General features: G+C 48.1%; 1 protein-coding gene across 4 annotated transcripts in view; it reads right to left on the bottom strand.

The window, feature by feature from the left end:
- Positions 1-1860: 1860 nt before the first annotated feature.
- CX1H16orf70 (chromosome X1 C16orf70 homolog) overlaps positions 1861-19768 on the bottom strand; it is a 40201-nt gene continuing 22293 nt past the window's right edge. The window contains exons 5-16 of one of the 4 annotated variants that reach the window (XM_038740123.1): positions 19365-19444; positions 18222-18316; positions 17623-17720; positions 16032-16144; positions 13675-13808; positions 13034-13117; positions 11915-11997; positions 9193-9236; positions 8208-8251; positions 6772-6830; positions 4604-4676; positions 1861-4061 (exon numbers count right to left, since the gene is read on the bottom strand). In XM_038740123.1, coding sequence (XP_038596051.1) covers positions 3975-4061; positions 4604-4676; positions 6772-6830; positions 8208-8251; positions 9193-9236; positions 11915-11997; positions 13034-13117; positions 13675-13808; positions 16032-16144; positions 17623-17720; positions 18222-18316; positions 19365-19444 — 994 coding nt within the window. In that variant the 3' untranslated portion in view covers positions 1861-3974. Of the gene's footprint in view, positions 4062-4601; positions 4677-6771; positions 6831-8207; positions 8291-9192; positions 9237-11914; positions 11998-13033; positions 13118-13674; positions 13809-16031; positions 16145-17622; positions 17721-18221; positions 18317-19364; positions 19445-19768 lie in introns of those variants that run through there. The other 3 variants (XM_038740122.1, XM_038740124.1, XM_038740125.1) reach the window with 3 other exon arrangements.

Here is a 19768-nt window from a genome sequence, read left to right as displayed (position 1 = left end):
GGCATTCTCCATCACTGTGAGGATTGGACTTTCTGTGGCTTGGGGCTGGGTGGCCTGCCCCTCACTCATTACTGTCTTTGGAAAAATTGTACACACCTGCAGCTCTCCAGACTCCATGCTTTTTGACCCAGCACATTCCAGGGAGTCACAGGGTCATTTGTAGGTATTTTCCCTGAGCCACACAGAGTGGGCCTGGGCCAAAGCACGGGCTGAGGGAGCCAAGCCAAGAGGCAGTTAGGATCAGAGGCTGGTGGCTATTCCTTTATAGCCTTTTCCAGTCAGTCAATGAGCCTGGTTTTAAAGAGACAACAAGATGATTAGAGAGAAAACACGGAATTCCTTTTTGCCTGCTTCAGGTGAGGTTTTCCTGGTAACACCTTAGTTCCAAAGAAAAATATTCTTCCCCCTTTTCCATCTTCCTTCCCAAAGGATATTATGAGCTTAGGGATGGTGTGTGTTGGGGGGCATCCCTGGGTTGCTGGTGAGCTGCATGTGACTTGGGTTGGAGGGAGCTCAACGCTCTGGCCACATCTATGATGTGTGCTTTAGCCTTAGCTGGGCTATTCATGTAGTCATCACTTGCCACCTCAGAGAAAGGCTGCCAGGCTTCTGCCCTTCCCTCTGCCTTAGTAGGGAGGCCCCAGACTGATGGCAGGCAGGGACAGTGGTGCTAATTTTCTACTTCTGTCCCACTCTGCCTGCTACTTGCTTTTTCTGGAGCCCATCACTGTTTCTCTCAGGGCTCAGCCCTCTGCGCCACAAAGGAATGGAACACACCAGGATCCTAATCCAGTCTAGGGAAACGTACATCTCATCGCCACAAAGTCACTGGCTGATAGGGGCCAACCAGAAGCCAGCATCTCTGGGATCAGGTGGGGCAAGCTAGGTCATTTTAGGCTTGGTGGGGGAGGGGAGAGAGAGGGGTGTGTGTGAGAGGGGGCGGAGAGAGAGGGATGAGAGGGAGGGAGGTGAGAGGGGTGAGTGCTCCGAACATAGTACGCGTTCAATAAATGTGGCAATGAATGAATGATAGAAGGGAGAGAGGGAGTGGAGGGAAGAGATAGAGGAGACAGAAGAAGAAATACATGAGATCCTTCAGTCAGAACGGGTGGGGAGAGCTTGGGTCAGTGCTTTGAGGCAGGACTTTCTTGGAAGGTCTCTTACTAAGCAGGCCAAAAACCTATCCTATCCAAGATGTAGCCCTCCAGAAGGCATAAAATCCTCATGCTTTGCAGGAAATCTGCTCGGCCACAGCAGGACCCAGACGAGGTGACTGCTGTGCAGGCCAAGTTACATTCAAATAAATGGGCCTTTTCAACATTTTTGATGACATTTCAGGATCCTGCAGCCATGAGCTCATCTGTCCAGAAACCGCACATTGCAGCAAGATCCAGCAAAGAGAGCTTAGTCTGTTCGTAATTACTGGCCCCAAAGCTGTACTTTCTTGACGAGAAGCCCGGGCCTAGGAACAGCCAGAGCCGAGGAACTAAGCGGTATTCTGGCTGGCAGGATTCTGCCCCAGCTAGGTTTTTGGTGAGGAAGAAGCATCCAGGAACATGGTTTGTTCAACGACAGTGGGCAACAGGATCCGGTCAGGGTGGGTGAGGGCGCACCCAGAAAGAATCAAATGGGAGAGACACCAAGTGTGGTACAATGAGTGGGTGCTGAAGCTGATAGAGAGAGAGAGAGAGAGAGAGAGAGAGAGAGAGAGAGAGAGAGAGAATATATATATGTATATATATATATATATGTATATATATATAAAATGTCCCACGACAAACAAGCAAACAACCATATTCCGGGCCAGGAATGACCAAAAGCCTTCACTGTTTTATTACAAAACACACCCAGCCACTGTAGTTAACACAAAAACAGTAACTGAGAGTTTCATTTTATTTGTCTTTCCATTTACATGCTCATTAGGTATTCATTTCACTTACAGGAGGGTTGGGAAAACTAAAAATCCAACCCCAAAAGGAAAGCAGGAATCGAGTGGGGTGCAGAGATCTCAGCAATGATCACAGGAAACAACGGCGTAGGAAAGAGTGGGGTCGGGAAAGAAATTCACTCTGATGAATAGACAGTACTCTGTTTTCCCTTGTCAGCTAGATTCCCAATGGTTCGTGTTTTAGCCAAGCGGTATCGAACGTCACAGTATACAGGAAGACTATGTGATGGAAGAAATGCCCTACACACATGACGTTGCCCCTGCTACTGGTCCGGGTTTCAAATGTTCAGTATCACTTGATTTCCTATATCTTGTTCATTGATAAACTATACAGGATTACACTGTACAGGAGTTAAAATTACAAAAGTGTCATATTTACAAAAATCTGTACACACATTTGAAAAACCTCACAAAATTGTCATCTATGTATCACAAGTTGCTACACCAAAATATTAAAAATGGGATAAAATTATACATTTCTCTCTTTTTTTTAAAAAGGGTTAAGGTTTTAAAAGAAGACTATGTCTTTCCTCAAATAGGACTGATCAAGAGAGTCACCAACCCAGACCATCCTCTCTGATAAAAACCTAGCGAGCAGTGAGAGCCTCAACTAGAAAAGCCCTGGGGACTGCGGGTGCAGTTCAACTGTACGGACAGAAATGCTGAAACTACGGCTGGAGGACATCGATGTCTTTGGCTAAAACTTTGGCATCAAATCAAATGAGCCTCCGTCTCGACGAAGCGACACACACGCACGTGCCTTTCTAGGTGTTGGGGAGCGATGCTTCAGGACCAAGACCTGGAAGGAGGGCCTGCTCCTTCCTGCCCTCCAAAGCTGTAGAGCTTCAAGTTCCAGAGCCCATGTCTCGAGCCCCAATGAGCTCAAGACGGGCCACCCCATGGCGGGAAATTTTAGGTTAAAAGAAAGGGGCCTCCACATGGGAAACAGACCGAGACCCCCCCTGGTTCCCCTCCGCCCCTCCCTCTCTGGGGTGGAGGCCCATATTACCTATGCTGCGATGTTCCAGGGGGAACTGGACTTGTGTAAATAAACAAAAACAGAAAAAGCCCCCAAAAACCAACCCCGAAAGATTAGCGAGTCAGGCAAGGCCCCAAAACGACTGTTCCAGCATGTCAAGTAAATATTAGTGCAGGACAGTGGATTGCTTGTTCCACCATATAAATAAGCTTTGAAACACAGCACGCATTAAATAACCATCACACCCAAGTCACCCAAGTCCACATCCTCTTCCTCCTGCTCCTCCATGAAGATAATGTTGATCAAGTAATTAAAGTGTATGTAGTGCAAATGTTACAAACCAAGTATTATGCACATGCTACTTGTTTGTTTTTTTTAAAGTTACACAAAGATGTGATGCCTGAAATCACGGACATATATACACACACCCTTGTCACATGTGGTACACTGTCCAAGCCACAGAAATACCGATGGTTTTTTTTTGTATTTATATATCTATCTGTCTATATATCTATCTATATATATATTTATATATATGTAGAGAGCTAGCTAGATAGAAGTCTATATGATTTTGCTTCCTTAAATGTGTCTACCACATTAATACAGCAACACAAACACGCAGACTAATCAATACCTGTGTCCAGATGCTTCAAGGCTCAGAAAGTTTGTGCTTCTAAAACTTTGCAGTCCTTCTGCACCCCCCAGGTTCTCTCGTTTTTCTGCCAGCAGGGCATCAGAGAGAAGAGTAAAAGGGGGAAGATGAGCAAATCAGTTCCTTCAGGGCTGTGCTGAGCTGAGCAGGACAAGGGGAGTACAAAAGAGATGATCCAGCTAGCCAGCTAGCTAGCCAGCCAGCCAGCCAGCCGTGTTCCTCACCAAGACTTCCAGGCCTTTGGGAAGAGTTGAGAGATGCTCCCTTCGCACCGCTCGGAGGAAGGGGAGATGGAGAAAACCTATCACACCGTGCTTTCCACATACAAGCAAATAAAGGCACGCTGTACTAATCCTGGAACATTGGAGATCAGTTGGCTTTGAAGGCGACGCTCACTAAGGAAGATCCGCTGCTCTCACCTGGCCACTGGGCCTGGGTGGGCCATAGAGGGTGACGGAAGCTATGTGGTTGTTCTGCATCACCTGCGGAGAAAACGGGGAGGGCAGAACAAACCGGGGAACTTGGGGGAAATGAGGCCCGAGCGCAAGCACCACGTGGGACCCCTGTGATGAGGCCCGAAGTGGGCGGGGAACGTGTCTACTGACACTTTCATTTTGACACGCCCAAGCACTTAGTACAGTGCTCTGCACACAGTAAGCGCTCAATAAATACCATCCATTGGACCCATTCTGGCCAAGTTCCCAGGGCGTGGCACACAATATAACTGCGGGCAGGTCTATGCCGGGGTGATGCAGACTCTTCCAAAGAGGAATTTTAGGGATGGGATCCGGAAAGAAGGTGGAAAAGAGCATAATTTGGATCCCAGGGGGTGAGCATCACAGGAATTACAGGACTAATCTTCCTGCTCCATCACTTAGAAGATACCTACTGCCTCCCCTTCCCCAAGTCTTGGAACATCACCCAAATCTGCTTTCCATAGAGATTGGGGCAACAGTTACGCAAGAGGCAAACTCAACAGATCGCATCAACAAAACCTGACGTACAGAAAACATCTTTTTCTAACCTCAAAGATCATCCGCTGCAGCCCGAAACAAAACGTGGACCCAAATGGGTTGGTGTTGTTTGGAGAAGATGACCTTCAGGAGAGACAAAAACCAACAGGGGTTGGGGAACAGGTACAATAGGAGCAGTGCCATTTAACCTTCTTGAGACCGACCCTAGGCTCATTCTCAGAGTTGGATTCTAGGCAAATCAAATGAACTTTCATTTCTTACGGTAAGTTTTGTCCCTATTTGTTGCCGAATTATACTTTCCAAGTGCTTAGTACAGTGTGCTGCACACAGTAAACGCTCAATAGATATGGCTGAATGAATGAAACAAGATCCCACAGACTGAACCGGGGTCCTCCAAGTTCTGAGAGGGGATCTCAGTGGTCTGAAAAGTGTACAAATTTGAAATATGTGCTGGCACAATCTTACATGTAGCCTCGTGTCAGAGGTGAAGGTCAGGATACCATTCTGCCCATCTGGGGTCCCTTCCTCCCCCCCTCTAGACTGTAAGCTTCTTGTGGGCAGGGAATGCATCTGTTTAGTGTTATATCGTATTCTCCCCAGCCCTTAGTACAGTGCTCTGCATACAGTAAGCACTTCATAAATAAAATCGATTGACTGACTCTCCACCCAAACAGCTACCATGCTGGTCTGAGCTCTGAACCCATCACGGCTAGACTATTGCATTGGCCTCCTCGCTGGTCACCCTGCCTCCATCCTCCTCCTCCCCCGGCCCCAGTCTACACTGCATGCTACTGCCCCAATGACCTTCTTGAAGTGCCACCTGGCCCACATCACGCCTCTCCTCAAAACCCCACAGTGACTTTAGTGTGTCTCTGCATTAAACAAAAATTCCCCCAACTTGGCTTGCAAGACTCTCCACCACTCATTCAATTGTATTGAGTGCTTACTGTGTGCAGAGCACTGTACTAAGCGCTTGGGAAGTACAAGTTGGTAACATATAGAGACGGTCCCTACACTTGCCCTGTTTTACAGATCTGCTCAGTTCACCCAAAAGTACATCCTAGTTCCCTCTCTTCACTCCTCTCAAGCTAGCCTTATGACTGAACTTTGCTCTCACCTCTCCTAAGCTGTTCCCCTAAACTGGAACACCCTCCCTTCCCAAATCTACAGCTCTCCTCATATTCAAAGCCCTCCTAAAATCCTACCTTCTGACAAGTCTTCCCTGATTCGTTCCCCCCACCCCAAGCTGCACGAACCCAGAAAGTATCTCTAGCATCTACAAAACTGATCTGTACCCATCTTGAGCCATTTTGAATGTGATATTCACTGCGCTGTGTGAAAATGTTTTTCTGTCATTCTCCTCCAGTAGAGTGCAAGCTTCTTGAGGGCAGGGAATGTGCCATTTCTCTGTTTTGTATTTTCCAAGCACTTGGTACAGTGCACTGAATCCAGTGGGCATTCAATGAATACTACTAATTGTGGTATTTGTTTAGTGCTCACTATGTGCCAAGCACCGTACTAAGTGCTGGGTCAGAAACAAGATAATCAGGTTAGACACAGTCTCTGTCCTCTTGGGACTCGGAGTTTAAGGGGGAGGGAGAACAGATATTTTATCTCCATTTTACAAATGAGGAAACAGAGGCACAAAGAAGTTAAGTAACTTGCCCAAGTTCACGCAGCAGGCCAGTGGCAAAGCTGAGATTAAAACCCAGGTCCTCTGTCTCCCAGGCCTGAGCTCATTTCACTAGGCCACTCTGCTTCCCTGCATTATTACATGCTGGGATCCAGCAGACCGGAGCTCTATTTCACTGGTAAATCACCGCCTAAACTCTTCAGTACAATGGGAAAGAAATAGCTGTAATGCCCAAAATGCTACACAAATGGGCCTGATTGCCAGAGACAGAAGCTGATCTGTCCTACGTGAGAAAGGTTAAAGCCCCATGCTGGTCTTCTGGATCACAAAAGAACATGCTTACCCGTCTGGTCACTCAATTTTAAAGCCACATTAAATAGTACTAAATCAGGAGTTCGGTATGCTGAAGGGAAGGAAATAGCGGAATACTTCTTAAAGGCAGACAGGGAGATCTGGAAACTTTCCAAGGTGCAATGCACTGCACAGCTTTTATTTCTTTAAGCAGACCCGGTTTTTCTTTGCCTAGGGGCTTTGGGATGTTCCAGTCTTTGGCAGATGACAGGTGAGATGGGGCTGGTTGCTTACCTGTGAAGGACTACAGGCTTCTCCACAGGATGGCCCAAGAGATCCTGGATGCTGTCCCACTGCAACACAGGTTGGGGGTGGGTGGGGGGGGAGACACACGACATTACAGAGAGGTCCAATTTGGGGTGCTGGCTTCTCGGCGGGGGGGAGGGGGGACACAATCTCCCCACCCCTCCCCCAAAGGTAGGGTCGGCATTTGTCCTCACAGTGGACAGTCCCTTTCCCAAACTGCATATGCTGTAGAGAGCAGAGAGGGCTTATTCTCATGGGGGTAGGGTGTGTGTGGCCGCTACAAGGTTTGGCTTCTTTCTCTAAAACATCCCTTCCTAGCTATTCGAATAGGCAAGGTGGCAAAGGTGTGGGAGGTCTCCCTCTTGTGGGAGATCTTTGTGGATTTGATGTGGGGAACTATAGGACAGTGATTAGTTGATCACGGAAAGAAAAACCAAGCTGTACGATACCTCGGGGACATGGAATCTAGCCCCAGGGCACAGGTCACTGCACCGAAAATAGGTGCCCCCTTTCCACCGCCCCCATCTGTAGAGCTTCAAGTTCAAAAATAGAGGGCCACATGCAAAGCTGCATGATCTGGGGGTGGGTAGAGAAAGAGGATATCCTTGGCTGAAATGGCTGCTGTCATCATGGGGCTGGTCCTAGAACTTGGCAGGAAGGAGCAGGCTCCAATGGTGAAGGGAGGTGTGACAAGGACTTCAAAGGGAATACTCAAGAGCACAGCAGGAGCCAGAGTGGAGGTCACTCACGGACCATAGGGGACAAACCCTCCCCATGGCCATGGAACCCACTCTCCAAAATCTCCACAGAGAAGAAGGTAATACTAGTGAACACTGGCTTCACTGGGCAAATCTTGGCCTGCTGCTTTATGTGATCTAGTTCTTCCTGGTGGCAGTCAGACTCCACCGGCCCCCAAAGGCCATGACAAACAACTGATAATTCCCCCCACCTCAGCCAGAAGCACCTGGGAGTTAAGAATGGACCTAAATCAGAGTTAAGAAAGGACCCTGTCCCTCCGCCAGTGGATTTAGTTGAGATGTGCTCAATGGCCCCAGAGGCTTCTAAAGCTGGGAGTCCTGCCTGGGCTGAGGTAAAGAGTCCAGGGCTCCCAGAGACAGGGCTCTCAGGCTACCACTCAGCTTCACCGAGACACTCTTGGTCCTCACCACTCCCATGAAGCGGTGCTTGGGAGGCTCCCAATCTGGCTGCTGCTGCTGAAAGACTCCCTGACCAGGAGAAGGAAGTTTAGGGGGAACTGATGGATGGGCATGAGCCAACCACGTTGCCTTGGGAGAGGGCCAGAGGGGAAAGGCTACTCAGGGACCACCAACTGGATGGTGGGAATACTGCTGAGCCCCACTGCTCTCCAGGAGCCCCCGATTCAGGCCCTCCGCTCGCCTTCCTTGTGTCTGAAATGCTCTCACCTTGCTGTAAGTTGTGCAGGTTTCGGTCTGAGATTCAGCACTTTCTGAGAAGACAACACAGTCAGACCATTGGGAAGTTGCATCTACACATTGGTTTTCAAAATTCACAAGTCAGGGACACAGTAAAGAAATACTTCCAAGGATCATGCTGTACAAACCTCCCTTCCACAGGCGTGCTTTAGTAAGAGCTGGGATAAGACATACCACTTTTCGTTTATCGGCAAGCCCACGTTCCCCACCCAGGACAGAGCTGCCCAATTTCAATGGTTCAGAGGAACGGGGCTCCCAAAGAAATATAAGTAAACTCACAAGACAAACTCCATTTTCTATCCACACTTGGGAGAGCCAACTGTTGTCGGGGACAGGGAAGAGTGAGTGAGTGAGTGAGTGAGTGAGAGAGAGAGAGAGAGTGTGTGTGTGTGTGTGATTGAGTGTTGATTTTGGATACCGCTAGGTACTTTATCCACTATTAGGGGAAATGTCTTCCCTTATGTAACAGCTTGAGCTGTAACCACCTCAGGAGAGGAAGGGAATTGGGGATGGGGGAACTGTCTTTTCCTGCATGCTCCGGATGCTAAAGGTCTTAAGTGGCAGCTGATCCCCTTAAAATCTGTCACCCATTCTCTGGACTTCATTTTAAACTATGCTTTTCTGACATCCATTCAAACGGATCAAGGACAAACCAAGTTCGATTTATCTTAAAATATCAGTCCTTACTGGATCGATCCCTACAGTCAGATCCACGAGCTGCCATAAGTGATGGAAAAACCCCAGACACAGACCTCTCAGGATAAAGGGGAAAAGCCCATCACTGCAATGGCTAGGAAGGCAAACTGTCATTTTCCTCTCTCTGTCATGAAACTACCTGGGCCTTCAAGGCGTGACCCTCAATATTTGAACCTGGTCAATGGTGTATGTGATGGCCCTCAAGCACCTTCCCCATTTATGCTGCTAAACACCTCCTGAAGCAGGGAGCGCTGCTTACCTCTCTTAGTGGCAAGTGGAATCTTGAACTCACAACGGTGGTAACTGGGGAAAGAAGATCCACATGGTGAAGAGCTGGGCAACTCAGGCAACAGAAGCAGAGTCCCAAGAGGGAGCGTCTACCTTACTGACTGAAGTCTCCCAGAACCACTAAGCGTGGTGTCCTCCTACAGCAACCAGAGCACCCGGCATTCCTCAGGCAGCTTATTAGCTTGAGAAGAGCCACAAAGCTAAAAAGCAATGCCCGAATGGCATCGATGCTCGCTTAAGGACTGTTTTGGGAAAGGGGAGGAGAGGGGTGTTTCCTTTTTTATAAGCCTATAGATAGAATTAGATCTATCCAAAGAATTTTGCTCGAAGAGTTTGGCTTAGTATTTCCCAAGAGGGGTTAAGAACTAAAAATCCTGTCTCATTCTGGGGGAGACATACCCCAAAAATAAAGAGGGCAAGAGAAAAAAACTGATGCGGCTCAGTCCCATTTACTTTGAGGATATGGAGGCCCAAGATTTATAATTGTGAGCTTAGGATGTTAAAATGGTGTGACAGATGAAAAGCAAGTTTATTCACATCCCCAAAAGGAGAGGCATACCCTAGAGGAGAGACATCATTTTGCTTCAAGACAAACTTGGAGTCAGCTCAAAGGTCTTCTGGAGCCCAAGATGGATAGGGGTTCGGCCCGGTGTGACGCCACCTGAATTGTGACGCTTTCCAAGGCATGGGGCCCTTCTCTCAGGGGGAGGAGAGGGAACTACTTCTGGGGCACCCTACCCTTCGCAAAGAAGGGAGAACTCTCCCCGATGCTCCCACCAGCTTCTTCGGGGTAAGTCGTATTACTGCACGGGACACCTCGTGGCACCCGTTTCCGCCGATCTGAACTCGACTCCCTTCACGTTGGCCAAGGACAACGGAAAAGCACTCGCCCCTCTCTCAGGACCGGCTGACCTGTGCCCAACCACTCTTCATGGAACCCATCTCCACTTTGGCCTTCACACCTCTCATCTGAATATCTGCTACTACCAAGACCTGCACCTGCTCCACCCGTGCCCACGACCTAAGCTTCAGGGCACACTGCAACAGCCCTCGTATTCATCGCAACCTAGTTTCTCCCTGGGTGCGGCCCCGGAGCCAAAAGACCCAGAGGCCGAGATCTTCCCAACAGCCGGCGATGGCCATCTTTGCGGTTAGCTGATTAGGCAGGTGAGGTGCTACATGCTCCTGAACGGATTCTGACTTCCACGGCCGCCGTCCTGCTGTCTAGATCAACCAACGCCTTTTCCGGGGGCTGATGAGTGTCAGCATTGGGCGCCCGAACCCGACGTTCGGTTCATCCCACAGCACCGGATCTGCTTACCAGAAGCAGCCCACCGGGCGCTCGCGTTACCCGCCCAGCTCCATGCCAGCGAGCCAGGTTTCTTACCCATTTAAGGTTTGAGAATAGATCGGGACTGTTTCAGCCCCAAGATCTCTAATGATTCGCTTTACCAGATAAATCTGCGTGTGGAAAAGGAGGGGGGTCGAGTGCCAGCTATCCTGAGGGAAACTTCGGAGGGAAACAGCTACTAGATGGTTCAATTAGTCTTTCGCCCCCTATATACCCAGGTTGGATGACCGATTTGCAAGTCAGGACGTCTATGGACCTCCACCAGAGTTTCCTCTGGCTTCGCCCTGCCCAGGCAAGGTTCACCATCTTTCAGGTTTGGGCACGTGCGCTCATGCTCCACCTCCCCAAGGGGGTGGGCAAGACGGGCTGGTGGTGTGCTCTTGGGGTGGGACACCGACGAGCGACAGAGTCCCCAGTGTCCCCGCACGGGATCCCACCTTAGCCGGCGTGTGCCAGCACTCGTCTTCGGTGCGCCACGGGTTTGGCTTTGGTGCAAACCCCTGACTCGTGCACGTGTTGGACTCCTTGGCCCGTGTTTCAGGATGGATCAGGTGGGTGGCTGCCAATACACCACACACCCTGGGCGCGGTGTTTTCCTGGGCCAGGAAGTGCAATGCAGTTGGGGTGGACTGAGGGCAGTCCTGTCCCCACCCCACCTGCTGCCCGTAAGATGGTTATGCTGGGTGCAGGGAGCCCCACTCTCCTGGGGAACTGATGGTCCCCAACCTCAATGCCCCTAGAAGGGGGAAAAGGGAAGCATGGGGCGCCTCGTGGGGGGGCTACATTAGCCTGCCTTGTGGAGTCCAGTCCTATCAGGCTACCTAGGCACACCATCAGAAAGTGGTGGCCACGGCCATCTGGGTTAGCGGCACCTCCTCTCTCCCGCCCTGCCCATTCCACAGGTGAGGGGAGGACTCCCAACACTGAATCCCCACTGAGCTAACTGCACAAACTCCATCTGTTTGCCTTGCAATGGTATCATGCCTTGGGGACCCACTGTCTGTATGAGCCCCTTCTTACTTCTAAGTCAAGTGGTGATGGCTACTAGCACCCAACCCCATGCTCCAGGAGCTTCTGCTTTGCAAAGTGGCAACCATACAGAGTTTTGGGGCAGGCCTGATTTGGAGTCAGGGCTACAAAGGCAGGACACCATCTACACCATTGCAAATCCAGGGAATGTTTTATCTGTCTCAGGACCGCTACAATGGAATGACTCTGCCAGCCAGAAAAGGTGGAACTGTGGTGCAGTAACCCCAGAAGAATTGATTTGGTGTCTACTGAAGTCAAACCCAGAGCCCTTCTGTAAGGAGCAGCTCTAAGGGGCGAGAGAGGTTGTACTCACATGTTGAAGTTATAATGCCCAGGGTAATTTGTATGTAGGACAAATTTCTTCACTTTGTGGGTAACTGCATCAAAAAGAATATCCTAGTGGAGAAAACAGAAGCTTGAAATCACTGAGATGGAACTCAATTGTCTCAATGACAGTCACGTGCACTTTGCCGAGGTCAGCCTGGCCATGCAATATGAAGGTTAGGATCACCTCCCTGAAACCTCCAAACTCTAAGGAATTTCTAAAGGAAGGTTTTCTGTGCCGCATGTGCATATGCAGGGAGTAACAGCCAGGCCTGAGAGTACTGTAATGTCTACAGTATCAGGCAGAGCAACACAGACAGGCCCAGGCCTGCTGCCCCTGAGATCAAGTGTATGATCAAGTCTCTCTAGTTCCATTTGCTTAAGAGACAGTATTTTCTCAATGTGGATTTTAGACCCTGTACAGTGAGAACAGCACTGTGGTGGTGAGGCTCATAAGGCACTTTTCCCTGAAATCTAATGCAGCCTGGCCACATTACCTGCCCAACTCCCATATCTCCACTGGGCCAAGAAGCTCAGCCTACTCCTCTAGCCTCTTACCTGCCACCCAAAACTCCTAGCACATTCTTTTTCCCCCCATGCCTCTTTCGACCATCTTTCCCCTGTCACTTTTTCTCACACTTCAGAAGCACCAAGTCCATATAAGTGCCAAAGTGCTGCTGGTATGTGCGCATGCATTAGATGAAGCAGACACCCCACAGACAGTCGGATTCTGATGAATTCCAACTAGTTTCCATGGCTGGCATGCCTTAGGAGAAGTCATGGGAGGCACGGGACCGAAGATTAACCCTTCTACTTCTCTCCCTAGCGGCTTTTGAAGGAGGCAAAGTAATGGATGCCTCTTTCCCCATCCAACAATAAGGCACCTGAAAATTCTCTACCCCCGATCTCTCTCTCTCTCTCTCTCTCTCTCACACACACACACACACACACACACACACACACACACACACACACACACACTCTCTCTCTCTTCTTCCCAGCAAGCATGAGACCATAAAGCTGAAATGTGGGACATTTTCCAAAGGTTATGGCTAGGTCTTTAGTTGGGAAATCTATACGTACTTTGAGGAGAATGCCCACCACTTACCACTCCGAGTGTGAAGTAGTTAAAGAAGTAGTCGTTGCACTTGGATGGAACCTGCTTATGAGGGGAAGGAGAATGAATCTTCATCTGCAAAAAAAAAAAAAAATCCAAATTCATCTTTTATCAGGTCAGTTCTTACAATGCTAATTACAATACAGTCCCCACCCAGGAACAGGTCAAAAAAAAACATCCCCCATTTTGGAACTATGTTCCTCAAAGCTACAATTCTGGGAAGCAATTTTGTTTGAACACCAAATCTCGAGGGCCAGCCACTTCTGGAGATGACAATATAGAGCACCTTTATCCGATATTGTGATTTTGGGTTCTTTACTGGCAGTGAGCAGCCAGCACAGAAATGCTGACTATAGGCAAACAGAAGGTTACTTGCTCATCGGAAATCTGCCTTCTCTCTGGATGGAGGGGAGGGAGAGAACAAAGAGGAGGAAGCAGCAAAGCATCACACCAATGCCAATCTGAGGATTTCAATGACCTTAGAAACACACATGCAATATCTCCACCAGCTATCAAATGGAGACAGTTTTTCAAGCATAATTGAAAGCTGCTTAATTGAAAAAAAAAAAAAGAGAGAGACACCTTGGTGTTAAAGGTGGACAATTTTCTGTCTCACAAATGTGTTTTCCCACCTTGTCTTCTGATTTGTAGAAGACTTTGTGTGGCGATCCCAAAGTGCTCAGAACATCTTGGCATGAATCACCAAAGTACACACAGCGCTCAAATACCCGCATCTTGGCATCAGCCAACACACCTGGGCCACAGCCTGAAGAGGGAAAAACAAAACAAAACTCTCAGAATCCCTCAATCACATAGCCTCTTTGCATTTGATCCTCTTAAAATAATTGCCAAGGCCAGCTGACGGAACCTTCCATCTCATTCTTCAGGTGGCAAAGTGGAGACCTTAGTGGCAAGCAATGTGGCCTAGTGGAAAGCAACTATGTCTGGGAGTCAGAGGACCTAGATTCTAATCCCGAATCTGCCACTGGTCTGGTGTGTGACTTTGGGCAAGTCACTTCACTTCTCTGTACCTCAGTTACCTCATCTGTAAAATGGGGATTAAATCCTACTTCCTCCTATGTAGACTATGGGACAGGGACTATGTCCAACCTGATTATCCTGTATCTTCCCCAGCTCTTAGAACAGTGCTTGATACACAGTAACCGCTCAGCAAGTACTACTACTATTATTATTATTATCAACATGATTCACTTCAGTCAAGTACAGATCAAGAAAGCACTTTCTCATTTCCCAAAATGAAGAATTACAGTCATCGATGTCATTGATATGAATTTTGAAACAGAATGGAAGGGGGAGGGTGGGAAGATCAAGAGAACTTCAGAGCGTGAGACCAGGAGAGCACGGGTCTACTTACCTTACTGTGCTTTCCCTAGCGCATAGGTCAGTGCTCTGAACACAGTTCTCACTAAATACCAATCGATTAGAATAGCTAGCCACTTCATATTGAGCAGCTTAAAAATGACTAATACTGGATGAGGAAGGAGACTTTATATTGGTTGAGTCTTTTAAGTGACAAAAGCCCATCATACACAAATTGAAGAGAGGCACCTGTCCTCCTCCCTGAAGACTGTTCTCTTCCAGACTCTTCTAGGAAGCCAATTCTACACCATATTAAGATTCTACGCAAGGAATGTTGATCCCATGCATCTCAGCCCAGATCACTTCACTTTTTTTTTTATAGTATTTGTTAAGTGCTTACTATGCTGGGCACTGTACTAAGCACTGAGGTAGATACAATACAATCAGGTTGAACACAGTCTACGTCTCACATGGGCTCACAGTTTCCATAGTTTTCATCCCCATTTTACAGATGAGGTAACTGAGGCACAGAGAAGTGACCTACCCAAGGTCACCAAGCAGAAAAACGGCAGAGTAGGAATTAGAACCCAGGTCCTTTCTAAACCAGCCCTCCCTCACTGCCCTAGACAAAGTCACAAACATACAAAAAATCACTTTGTGTATCGGCAGATACTGTTGTTCCGGACTGTCTTGTGAAGGCTGTAAATTCCTGTAGCGCTGCTGGTTCACCCAACCCGGGGAACCCTCTGCACATCAGCAGAAAATGAGGTAAGAATTCTTTATATCTTCCCTCTCCATCCATACCGCTACCCTGCTCATTCAAGCTCTCATCCTATACTGTCTGGACTACTTCATCAGCCTTCTCTCTGATCTCCCATCCTTGTGTCTCTCCCCACTTCAATCCATACTTCATGCTGCTGCCCGGACTGTCTTTGTCCAGAAACAGTCTGGGCATGTTACTCCCCTCCTCAAAAATCTCCAGTGGCTACCAATCAATCTGTGCATCAGGCAGAAACTCCTCACCCTCGGCTTCAAGGCTCTCCATCACCTTGCCCCCTCCTACCTCACCTCCCTTCTCTCCTTCTACAGCCCACCCCGCACCCTCCGCTCCTCTGCCGCTAATCTCCTCACCGTACCTCGTTCTCGCCTGTCCCGCCATCGACCCCCGGCCCACGTCATCCCCCAGGCCTGGAATGCCCAACCTCTGCCCATCCGCCAAGCTAGCTCTCTTCCTCCCTTCAAAGCCCTACTGAGAGCTCACCTCCTCCAGGAGGCCTTCCCAGACTGAGCCCCTTCCTTCCTCTCCCCCTCCTCCCCCCTCCATCCCCCCAATCTTACCTCCTTCCCTTCCCCACAGCACCTGTATATATGTTTGTACATATTTATTACTCTATTTATTTTACTTGTACATATCTATTCTATTTATTTTATTTTGTTAGTATGTTTGGTTTTGTTCTCTGTCTCCCCCTTTTAGACTGTGAGCCCACTGTTGGGTAGGGACTGACTCTATATGTTGCCAACTTGTACTTCCCAAGCGCTTAGTACAGTGCTCTGCACACAGTAAGCGCTCAATAAATGCAATTGATTGATTGATTGATTCCCGAGCAAAGAACAAGAACCCAAAGATGAGCTACCCTAGTTTCACCCCCACCCGGCCCGGTGGTTTTACCTGCAGTGAGCAAGCGGAGCCGCAAACCCGAGGGTCCAGTTCCATCTCGCAAGACATCAATGCTCTCTGCATACACATTCCCCAGGAAGCAGGTGAGAGGCATTCCGGGTGCCCTGAGAAGTTGGGGGAGTTGAACCAGACTGTATGACACATTTTTTCTTTAGAAAAAGTTACCGACACTCACAGACTCCAGACCAGAATGATTTTAGGTTAACTGGGAGACTTGGGGTTCTAGAATTTGAAGAAGCAGGACCCAACCAGGAGGCATACCACGCACACAATTCAGATGCCCCTTCAGTATAGGAAAACTAAAACTAGGCAATCTGAATTTGAGAGGGCGGTTGCGGAAGAGGAGCTGGCCACTCTGGTCTTGAGGTTCCCCCTGCCCCAACACTGGAGATGAGGGAGGGAGAGAGCTGTTAGGTCTGAGACCCAGCTCTCCCACTTCAGGCTGTCAACTGGGAGGGAAAATGACTGAGCCCAACTGCAAAAAGCCTGAAAATGAATCACCCTCTAAAGCCATTTAGAAAAAATGTGAACCCTTTGAGGTCCTGGCAGGAAACTGACCAGAGGAAGGCTACTGATTGCTTGAATTGTTTTGAGATTCCTTACTGTGCTGTTATCACTCTGCATATTGGGTTTTTTGAGTTGGGAGAGGGAGAGAGTCTGTGTGTCCATCCCTTCATTTGAATTTTGACCTATTCAACCACAGGAATGAAGTTCACTAATTTTCACTGTACATTCTCCTGCCTTAGGGTAGGGCTTGCCACATCCTAGGACAATTCATGGAGATGATAATGAAGGAAGGGGAGACATTGGGTTTAGATCAAAGCATGAGTCAGGAAAAACAAAACTGCTGGTGAATTTTATCAGTCAGGAAACAGGGAAGTTAGGAAAGACTGTCCTCTACAGGTACATCAGGGTACTGCAGTTTTGAAAACCACATCACTCGCCACCAGGAACTGCCGTTTGAAAAGCTTTTCATTAAACATTGAAAACATCCACTAACTGGCTCCATCTACAGTATTTTTAAATAAATGAGGAAAAAAGGCCCACTCCATGAGGTGAAAAGCTTAACAGGCCATTTTTTTCTGTGACTCTTTCAACATTTCCTAGGTTCTACTCCCAGCTTTGCCACTTGCCTGCTGTCTGACCCTGGGCAAGTCACTTAACTTCTCTCTGTCCCAGTTTCCTCATCTGTCAAATGGGGATTCAATACCTGTTCTCCCTCATACTTAGCCTTTGAACCCTGGTTGGTTCAAGGACTGGGTCTGACATGAATACCTTGTACCTACTCCAGTGCTAAGTATGACGTTTGGCACATAGCACTGAACACATACCAACACCACAACTAACATATTTCCTGGGAACCCACCTTTCCCTCCCTTCCTCCCAACAACAACAAAGAAAATTAAAAATTGTCCTCTTACTGCAAAAGAAAACAGAACCTCCCCTCTTTCTGCACCCACCAGCCTCCCCACTTGAGCCACTTGGTTTCTTCTGCCAAGACTGAGTAAATAATGAACCTGGAACCCAGTTTCAGCCTGTAATGGGTTCTATATCTCTTCCTGCCCAGTCTTCCTTTTTTTACCTGGTATCTTGCAAGCTGTTTCCATTATAGATGTACATACGCTTCACAGTTGCTCCATGGGGAATTTGTAGAGAAGCTAGGCCATGGGCAAAATTAGGCTGGGAATACAAAAATCACATGCCCCATCTATGAGTCAACCACACAAATGAGGTTCTCATACATGCATCGCTGCAAGTACATTTTCCCCTGGGGCAGACAGCAGAGTCAGGCAATCAAGCCATTTGAGCTTAAAAATGTGGACATTGCTTAGTTCGCTTTGCCCCAGTTTACCATAGTCTTCATCAGGATTGGCATTCTCACATGTTACCATTGTCCAAATAAGGAAAGAGTTGTACAACTGTATTTAACATGAGATTAAATGTATTATCAAGGGTTCTGGGCAGTTTCACAATAAATGATCAAGGGAGCGACCCATCAAGTGATTATCAGGAGCAAACACACAAGCTCATTGCCTCCTTTCCCACACAGATATTCTAAAGTCACCTTTCCCATTTCCTGAACATTTTTAAACCAACAAACATTCTGCAGTCCGACTGACAGAGATGAATGCTGTCCATACATTTTTAGAAGCAGCATGAACTAGAGACAAGCTTGCTGACCTCATATTTTGGAGCCTCAGCCCATGAGTCTAACTGAAAAGAAAAGGATAATCCTCTGAAGTTGAGGTGGAAAAGTTGTTCAGCTGAGTTGTACACTGGTGGTGGGGGAAAAAAGAAAAAAAAAAGGATTACAGGAAGTTAAATAGCATCTGTGAATGAGCTAACTCTGCCCTGGTAAAGTTATTAGTCTTCTGTGCCATTAGCCTGCTCTGAGTCCAAAATAGTGATAATCAAATCCCCAGCAACTGGGCTCCTCAGGCCCCTGTACATAGTATTGCTATTCCACTAGATACCAATTTAATGAAAAGAAGAGCACACTGCTAAAAGAAAGTCTGCTCAAAGAATAACTGGGGAAAAGCCAAATAGGAAGCTACTGCTATAGAGCCCGGCTGTTGGTCCAGTGGAAAGAGCACGGCTTCGGGAATCAGGACAACTGGGCTCCAGTTCCCATTCGGTCTGCTGGGGTTCTGCCATTAGCTGTGAAGGTTTCTGACCAAACAACCACTGAGGGCATTCTGCAAGGTGGACGGGCCCAGGGGAAAGCCTGGAAGATAGCTGGCTGACATGGACAGCGAAGACAGCAAGAGCTAGGAAAGTGACGTTGCACTGTAAATGGGTTCTGCACAAAAAATGCCTTTGCCTGCATGCTGCAGTGAACCGCCGCTCCCGTGCCCAGCGGGAAAATGACTGGCAAGAAAAAGAGCGAGCGAGAGTGGCACCGGGCAAACCACTAATGCAACAATCAACTCTTTTATGGAGATCCTAGAGCTTCAGGACCGAGGTTCTTTCGGGATTCCCGACGGGAGACTCCATCATCATCATCACTTCAGATGATACCCTAAACCTAGTGTGTCATCACTGGTAATGACTTGGTCTTCAACTTCCAGAATTTATCTTCTGGATGCAAACATATCATAAAGGGACATTAGCAAACAGCCACAGTACGAGCTTCCCATTAGAGTGTAAGCTCCATGTGGGCAGGGAAAGTCTCTCCGTTGTTCTGTACATCCCAAGCGCCTAAAACATTGCTGCGTACCAAGTAGGTGCTCACTATATGCTACTACTACTATTACTATATTACTACTACTGCTACATTTGCTCATATGGAATATGTCCCTTTGACTAAGTGTGTTGACTGCTTACCTCCTGGATGGGTAGCTCCAAAGGACTGGTCGATCTGTTCTATGGTTGGAGCTATAGCCTGAGAGTTAAAATGGACGCCACTGTAAAAGAAGCAAAATGCACTCCGATTAGTTAGCAAAGACTGGGCTATGTCCCAGGGATGAATCATTATTTAAATTATTGAAGAACTCTCCCAGGAAGACAAAGCTGCAGGACTCAGGATGAAACATCCAACAATTCATGGGGTTCTCTAGGCGGGAAAGAGGCTAAGTTCCCAGAATCAGTCTTCTAACATTTGCTGAGTGCTAACGGCACACTAAGCACCGATCGGAACAAAGGGAAACTTGGTCCCCGCCTATTGGAACGTCAGCTTCAACAGGGCCCAAATCGTGGTGTGTGAAAACCCGGGTGAACCATGGCTAGTT

The sequence above is a fragment of the Tachyglossus aculeatus genome, chromosome X1 (genome assembly GCF_015852505.1).
Source record: "Tachyglossus aculeatus isolate mTacAcu1 chromosome X1, mTacAcu1.pri, whole genome shotgun sequence".
Taxonomy (NCBI): domain Eukaryota; kingdom Metazoa; phylum Chordata; class Mammalia; order Monotremata; family Tachyglossidae; genus Tachyglossus; species Tachyglossus aculeatus.
The sequence above is the reverse complement of the archived record's forward strand: the minus strand, read 5'-3'. Positions and strand labels throughout refer to the sequence as shown.